Consider the following 8604-nt stretch of genomic DNA (forward strand, 5'->3'; position numbering starts at 1 on the left):
AAACAAAAGAATTCTCATTCTTGTCGATGTAGGTTTAAAGAGTTTTGGGCCAAAAGTATGCAACAAACAGACGAAACAATTTGAAAACGTAACAAATTCAGCTCCACCTTTTAAACGCGACCAACCTAATCTACTTGATTACTGAACGGCTTGGCCTAGGCTACTTTAATTTTCAAATGATAAAAGATCTTTCAATTGCAAGTTATTTGAAATAAAAAAAAGTTTGAAAAACAACATTGAGATTTGACTAAAATGAAATTTAAGTTGTTATTTTTTTATTAAACTTAGTCTCAAGAATTCACGGTCGAAATGCAGTTGTGTCGCACTCGCATCGACCTAGGTTAAAGCCTGCAATGATTGTACAATATTAGTTTACAATCTTTACCTTTGGATTGTGGAAAATCTTTTCACGACATAAACTCAGCTATAACTTTTCAAAGCACTAGCCCCAGTTATCGCATCGAGCGTGTTTTAAGAGGCTACGAATATCGACAGACACAAGTTTTTTGTTTTGATTTATTTTATTTTTTTATGAGATATAGGCCTAAGCTGGTAACCTATTGTCCAAATTTGGAACTGTTCATTAGAAGCAAGCGTCGTTTGTGTCTAGTTGTTAATCCATGCATTAACGTATAGCGCCGTTGGGTTCTGAGTATAAGCTGGACGAAGGTTGCATTAATGCGAACCCGGTGTTCTGAACGTTCGGCCACCAACCTACTAAGCTTATTATAAAAACAGAAAATATTTTAATAAAAATAAATCATATAAGGTAGATTTTGAAATAGTTCACAAATATGCTGTAAGTATGCTCTCACTAAGTTATTCCAACGGAAAATATCGTAGCCAACGTATAGAGCTATATTTCAAAGTTTTTCGTTAAACTAATTTAACTTAGATTTTATAGTTGTAATACTAACTTATAGTAACTTAACTAACCTAAACCTAAGTACATAGGCTATATTCTCATCTAAATTCAACATCAATTAATTAAATTGTAAATAATTAAAATCACCTTTTTGCATGAAGGCACCCATTTTCTTAACCCAGTGGTCTTCAACCTTTAAAAATTCGTTCCCTCCCACCTAAGCCTTCAATGCCCATGCCTTTCATCTTTTCAAGTGAGAATTTATTTGTTATTTCCGTTATAAGCAAGGTTAAATACACTAAAAAGAATAGGAAACCACCCCAAGTAGAATTTTATACGATGTTACTATGTGATTATGTCCGTTAAATATACGCTTTTGTTGTATGCAAAGTCTATTGTATAGCCACCGATGAAGTCCTCAGCCTGTGACCCTGGCGAAAAGCATCGCGCCCTTCCTTGACACTGGGGGAGCATGGGCCCGCTGTTGAGTTTATCCTAACCCAGGGTGGCCCAAGACTGCAAGCATATGAAGGGCCATATTAAGGTTTCAGAGAAACATTGCGGTTCGGAAATGGGGAAACTATAATGTTAGCAAAGGACTGAGTTTACTCTTATAATCTACTTGATACTTTGCTTCACGACTAATAATGCTCTTCTTGATACTTCCTACTTGTCTGCGACTCTGCTTGCAACAAAAAACTAAAATCATCGCATGTATGCATTGCCAGGCAATACTGTGACGTTAGTCTTAAAAAGGCCTCCTCACGCAATAATAATCACATATTGACGTGCACCCCAATGATGTGCGACTTATCTCTGGCTAAATTGACCCGTTTAAATATAATGCAGGTTGTGGTTCATTGTAACTACTGCTGATTTTTCACTGGAAAATATGGTGTGTTGGAAGTACTTGCGGGCCGTGCGTAATATGTCCGGGGGCCACATGCGGCCCACGTGCCATGGTTAGGAGCGCCCTGTCCTGACCTAATCTCCCATTTTCAACAATGGCTGCCTGATCTACTTTTGGTGAAATATTTACTTTCCTGTACCTGTACGTTTATATGTTATTCAAAATAATGCATAGTTTTAGTGGCCGTGCTAACTGTGTTTTGTAGCATTATTGTTCCACGAACGTTTTAAACTTTTTCACTTCTCCCCGTGCATTACATATGACAACTAAGGTACCTGTACCGAATAAGGCCCGGTCCCTAATAAGGCCCATTGCTCATATTTCGCAAACCCGTGCAAATAAATGAAAGATTTTGTCCCTACATAAAAACTGATATAAATTCATGATGGTTTACCAGATTTCATCCTTGTCACGTGATCAACCGATTCGCTGGAGCACAACAAAAATTTGATATTTGCAGTTAAGGTGGTTTTGTTAATTTAGAAAAAAGTAAGTGAGAATTTGGCCGGTTAAATGAACTGTTGTCAGCCGGCTGAAGTTTTCATGTAACAACCAACTTAGTATTGAAAAGGATAATGCACTTTTTTTTGCTAAAATTTTTCTGATGATAAAAATGTGACATTTTTTTCGTGGATGCCACATGCGCCTAATAAGGCCCATACAAGATGCTTGGCTAATTGATGTCCAGACTTCAAGAGTGGTTCCAGTCATCAGTTGGCAAATTGTTGCAGTTACTTTGATGCGCCTAGTAGAATCTTTTTAAATGTTTGTACAACTTAAAATGTGAAATTTCTAATAATGTTATATGTTGTCTATTACTATGTTTTGAATCAAAATACTCACAAAATTGGTGGGCCTTATTAGGAGCCTATGCTCCTAATAAGGCCCATTTTTTGGAATTTTTAATTTCTTTATAAAAATTTTTTGGGGGTTTGTCAGGTATTGTGGTTTTAATATGTTGTAGTCATATACCCTCACTAATAGAATACGATTTTTCAGTCTATTCTCATTTATGGTTCTTGAGTTATTTTCAAAAAAGTGTTAGGTGGGCCTTATTCGGTACAGGTACCTTACTAGTGATTTTTCGTCTCCACCGCGCCAACCGCCAGCGAAAAAATAATTGATTGGTATACGAATTAATTAATTATCTAAACTAATTAATGTAAACAATCTTTTTTTCTCAGTTTAGCAACACAAAATGAATGGTCATGTTGTATTGGAAACTTTGGAATCTAGCACGATGAAAAAAATTATGTAGGCCTACATAATAAGAAAATAAACCTGTCTCTGATCGATAATTTTGGAAAAGCAAACTTCGAGTATTAAATATGGAAAAAGCATTTAATGCTGATAATACAGCTGTTTAAAGAGTTTAATATGAAAATTTATGGTAGGCCTACTTAGCAATTCTGCGAAATCTTAACCACCTCCCAAGTTGAACCGGCAAGCTAACGATTTGAAAAATTATTTTATATCATTTTTGGTGTGTATTGCTTTTTATTATATTTGGCCAAACCATAGATATTACATTATGAAAAATATTATTTCGTTTGTGTTACTTATGTGAAGTATTACACAACAAACATATTCGCCATAAAGACCACGTACACTGGCGGCTATTGTTATAATATGAGCGCGGAGGACGATTGATGGTTGATAACATATATTACTTTTTCTTCAATGATATGAGTTCTCATTTCTAAAACGGCGTGATAATGCTGTTAGTTGCTTAATTCTGTCTATACATATTACTAAATGATAAAGTTCCCATTTTATTTATTATCAGACACAAAGGCTTTCACCTTCGGGCAAAGCTTACTGAATGTTACATTGTGCTTGGTAACAAGTGAAAGAGGGTAAAAGTAAAAAGGGAAGATTGTAAACATTAAAACAGTATATATATGGCACACCAGTTCAAGCGAGGTAATTTAATTATCTGAACGTCATTAAGGAGAATTTAAGTTTGGTCAACAACTGAATTGCAAGATCCCAAAATAAAATTCCAGCATTTCCAAAACAACCCATGACTCGTGACGTAACCGTCACAACATTACACGTGACGAAATGGCATAGATATAAAATAAACACACATATATAATTATAATATCATAGTATACTAAAAGGTATGTTTTAATATACAGTATAACATATGTGTTTGTTATTATAATATATCCATAGGTGATGGCCTAAAACCTTTTACCACTAAAAGCGCTAAAGAAAAACATATTAAAGTGCGAACGCTTTCAGTAAAAGTCAAAAATAAAATTTTCTCACAATTTGTGCGATTTTATTTTAAAATACAACATTTTAAGGCTAAAAATTTATTAATAAAAATATTCAGTCTACTAATGTTGTGCTTTCTTTCTCGTATATAATTACATACGTTGAAATATGGTTAGATTTCAGTTATTTGGAACTAACCCTTTAAAAAATGTTTAAGTGCGAAATTCCTTAGTTATGAAATAGTTGTTAGGTTGCTAACCGAAGCTTTATGGTTGGAATTGGTTATGTAGGAAAGCTAAACTGCCGTTTTTATCATATTGTGTTATGGTTGCCAATAGACTTTACTTTAGGTTTATTTCTTAGCTTGATTAAGTAGGCCTAGCCCAGCCTTTTTTTAGGTTACAACACATTGGGGTATGTTATACAAGTGCACAACCACCTAGGATGCCTTTGTATACTAGACTCCAACTACTCAAATTGTGACATCATCTGGTTGTGCACTTGTAAGAAGTTATGATGGCTGGGCCCCTTTGCCGCTAACAAGGGTAAAAGGAAGAAAGATAGAAAAAATTAGTTTGACTTTTCGGAATCAGCGTATTTTTCTACTTTTATGAAAATAGGTTGAAAATGACTTCAGTTTTCCTTTAACTTCATAACCTACAATAAAACTTATCAACGTTTTTTAAGTCGACTTCCTGTCAGTGTTTATTTTGCAATAAGATTTTTACTAAAAAATTTAGCTTTCGAAACGTCCATACTATTTTGCTACATTTTATCACACATAGTCTCTCAAGATTGAAGTTGATAAAATCTTGAATAATATTCTTATAGTCAAGCTGGGATAAATTAACTTAGTTTTAGAAACATGGCCCACGTAATTGTTAAATATAACTGCTATGATTCGAAAACCATACGTCTTAAAGAAAATAAGACAACTAAGAAGTTATAGTTGCATGCAAATGATATTGGCTAGCTTATAGTATAGACATAAATTATGACTTTACCCAACTGGCTGAATACCGTTATTGGACTATAGGTACGATTTTTCTTCAAAAACGGTCATAACTTCAAGTATGGGTTTTTATGATGTAGGCTAGCCAATAAGCTGCATGGGTATAAAACTGGGTTATTACAAGGCGCTGTAGGCTATAGTGAAAAATGTAACTGTATACTTTTATCAGGGAGAATAGATTAAAGGGTTTAACGGTGGTTTTAAAAATATTATAAATATGTCTGGATTGGCCAATCTTCGCCTGGCTAATGAGCAAGAAGGTGACGACATCTATTCTGATTTTAATAATTATAACCCTATGTTTGACACAAACAACATGGAAAATGATGCAGGCTTTATGCAAGCTGTGAAAACCAGTCATGGAAAAAGACCTCCAATGACTGCACTTCGTGGAGTTGGTGCAGCCGGAAAGTCTGGTGCTGGTTTCAGGTATATATAGTTTTTCAAGTAGTTTTTTGAAGTCAAACAAATTTATACATATATAACTACAACTTTGTTATATTAGCCTGCAGTGCTAGCATGTTAACATACTGTAGCCACATAGCAAAGTTTGCAAATTGTTTGTGGCACTGTTTTAATGAAAGGAAAATAGCAATATTTTTAGAACAATAACCTGTAATTTCAGGGGTAATTTGACTTCATCTCTTGGTCGCGTCCCCAGTGATCTGGACATGGGAGGGCGACCAGTGACATCAGTCACAGGTGCAGGGTTTTCTTCACAAAAGAAAGGTATAATTGCTGGAGGAAGCACATTTGATCCTCTCAATCAGGCTTCAAGAGGAATAGCTGGAGTTGCACCACCGCTGGAAAGTCTTGAGGAGGACACTCAGGAGGACAAGATCAAAGCTCTCGAGAGATCGATCATAGACTTGATTGAGCAGAGTGCTGTTGCAAACAGTTGTAAAGACTACGTCACTGCGACTGAAAAAGCAAAAGAAGCTGGGAAAAAGGAACGTCAACTAGTTCGGCAACGGGAGCAAGCTGGACTGAGTGAAGGTATAAACCTTGAACTCACTTATGCTGTTTTGGTCAATCTTGCCGTCCAGTACGAGGCAAATGACATGCTTTCAGAGGCTCTCAACATGTATCAAGTGATAGTCAAGAACAAGATGTTTCAACATGCAGGCCGTCTCAAAGTTAACATGGGCAATATCTACTTCAAGCAGGGTAATATGCCCAAAGCTATTAAGCTATACCGCATGGCTCTTGATCAGGTCCCTACAACTCAGAAGGAAATTCGAATAAAAATCATGCAAAACATTGGTGCTGTGTTTGTGAAACTAGGACAATATAATGATGCAGTTACATCTTATGAGCATATCATGAGTGAAAAACCCGATTTTCAAAGTGGTCTAAATTTAATTCTCTGCTATTTTGCTCTTGGTGACAAAGAGAAGATGAGCAAGTCATTTGTAAAACTTCTGTCCGTAAATCTTGGGATCGATGATGAGGATAAATACACAATAAGTTCCGATAACCCTCAGGAAAGTGTCTACCTGGATGCCATCAGAAATGACTCACTTCGGCAGCTGGAAAGGAAAAGGAAACTCATCGCAGAGAGATGCATTTTAACAGCTGCAAAAGTTATTTCACCGGCGATTGAGAATTCTTTTTCAGAAGGTTTTGATTGGTGTGTTGAGCAAGTGAAGGCATCTCCATATCATGACCTAGCCAATGATCTTGAGATTCACAAAGCACTGATGTATTTGAAGGAACGCGACTTCAACCAAGCAGTCAGCATCTTGAAGACTTTTGAAAAAAAGGACACCCAAGTAAAATCACAGGCTGCAACTAATTTGTCATTCATTTATTTCTTACAAGGAAATCGTGACCAAGCTCGACGTTATGCGGATGCTGCTGTTAAGGCAGATAGGTTTAATGCCTCGTCGTTAACCAACAAAGCCAATTGTCTTTTCATGGACAACGACCCTGATGGAGCAATTGCACTGTACCGGGAGGCCCTTGATAATGACACATCTTGCTATGAAGCTCTTTACAACCTTGGTCTTGTCCACAAAAAACTTGGCAATTTAAATGCAGCTTTGGATTGTTTCCTGAAGCTTCATAACATTGTCCGAACCAGTTCTCAAGTTATGTTTGAAATTGCAACAATCTATGAAAATTTAGAAGATTGGGGGCAAGCAATAGAATGGATGATGCAATGTGTTGGCGTAGTGCCCACTGGTGTGTTGATTTGTTGACCTTGAATTTGTATCTTACCATTTTTATTTTGTTAGTATTTCAATTGATATTTTAAACACTTCCAGAAATGTGCTTTCATTTCTAGATGCAAGCGTCCTGTCACGCATGGCTGCAATATGTGAGCACTCAGATGGTGGGGATCAGTCACAAGCCTTTGCTTATCATGTTGATTCTTATCGTCTATTTCCAGCTGATATTAACACTCTGGAATGGCTCGGTGCATACTACGTTGAATCACAATTTTCAGAAAAGGCGATAAAATATTTTGAACGTGCCGCTGTGATACAACCAAACGATGTAAAATGGCAGCTCATGGTTGCAAGTTGTCATCGACGTAGTGGCAACTACCAAAGCGCTTATGACAAGTACAAGCACATTCATACAAAATTTCCAGACAATGTTGAGTGCTTAAAGTACCTAAATAGGCTTTCATCGGACCTCGGTCTTACAAAAGAAGTTCAGGTAAACAGTCCAAAGTCCACCAATAACGTACAATATTCCCTCACATATGTGTGGCTATATTTATTAAAAAATTTGACATTAACTTACACTTACAGGAATATGCAAATAAATTGCGAAAGGCTGAGAAAACGCAAGAAGCAAGGAATCAGAGAGCTGAAAGTGCCGGAAAAAGAAGAGGTTTGAAACCTCCAGGTAGGTTTGCGCCTTTCCAGATGAAAACAGAGAAAAAAATTATTTTACTTTTTGATTCTTTTCATCTTCAGATAGCGCAGATAGTTCCGGTGGTAGTCGAAACAACAGTGGCAGTGGTTCTGCTCGCCAAAGGAGGGTAATTTCAGATCAAGTAAGTGACAACGAAAGGGCAAAAAAGAATCTGGATGCGACATATAGTGATCCTCTTGGTCCAGCTGCAGAGAGGCCGAAAACAGCAGCTCGAAGTCGTACTGTTATTGATGATTTTGAAGATGTAGAAGTTGATGACAATTTACTACCAGATTAAGTCTTCCACTTTTTGATTTCAGTCGCGAAGACACCATTCAATACATCAGAAATCAGGATGTGTTTAAATTTCTATAAAGTTTGTGGGGTATTATAATTTGTTATTACTATTTTTTAAACTTGCTCTGTGAAAAACAAGTAAATCCAACTGCTTATTATCTTTTCTGTACAGCAATGTCATTTTTACAGTATCCATTTGCAGCTTAACCTACAAGCAAATGTTTTATGCTCAAGTGTTTAAAACTTCACTGTAATTTGTAATTATGGCACAGTTATTCGTTTTAACATATTACTGTTGTAATATTGATACTTCTATTACAACTGTTGTTATCAGTTAGCTCCTGGAAATAAACTCTAATTCACACAAGCTTGCTTTTTTAAATTGACTAATTATTAGTTACATTGGTGGATGCAATCAGCGTTTTAGATAGT

The 8604-nt window shown here is 36.1% G+C and overlaps 1 protein-coding gene across 1 annotated transcript; it reads left to right on the top strand.

Annotated features, from left to right (window-relative positions):
- Nucleotides 1-5113: 5113 nt before the first annotated feature.
- LOC143448285 (intraflagellar transport protein 88 homolog) lies at nucleotides 5114-8539 on the top strand. The gene is made up of 5 exons (XM_076947948.1): nucleotides 5114-5439; nucleotides 5636-7194; nucleotides 7298-7674; nucleotides 7770-7866; nucleotides 7938-8539. The coding sequence occupies exons 1-5, from the start codon at nucleotides 5228-5230 to the stop codon at nucleotides 8171-8173; spliced, it is 2481 nt and encodes an 826-aa protein (XP_076804063.1). The 5' UTR covers nucleotides 5114-5227; the 3' UTR covers nucleotides 8174-8539.
- The last annotated feature ends 65 nt before the right edge of the window (nucleotides 8540-8604 follow it).

This window comes from Clavelina lepadiformis, chromosome 3, assembly GCF_947623445.1.
Source record: "Clavelina lepadiformis chromosome 3, kaClaLepa1.1, whole genome shotgun sequence".
Lineage (NCBI taxonomy): Eukaryota > Metazoa > Chordata > Ascidiacea > Aplousobranchia > Clavelinidae > Clavelina > Clavelina lepadiformis.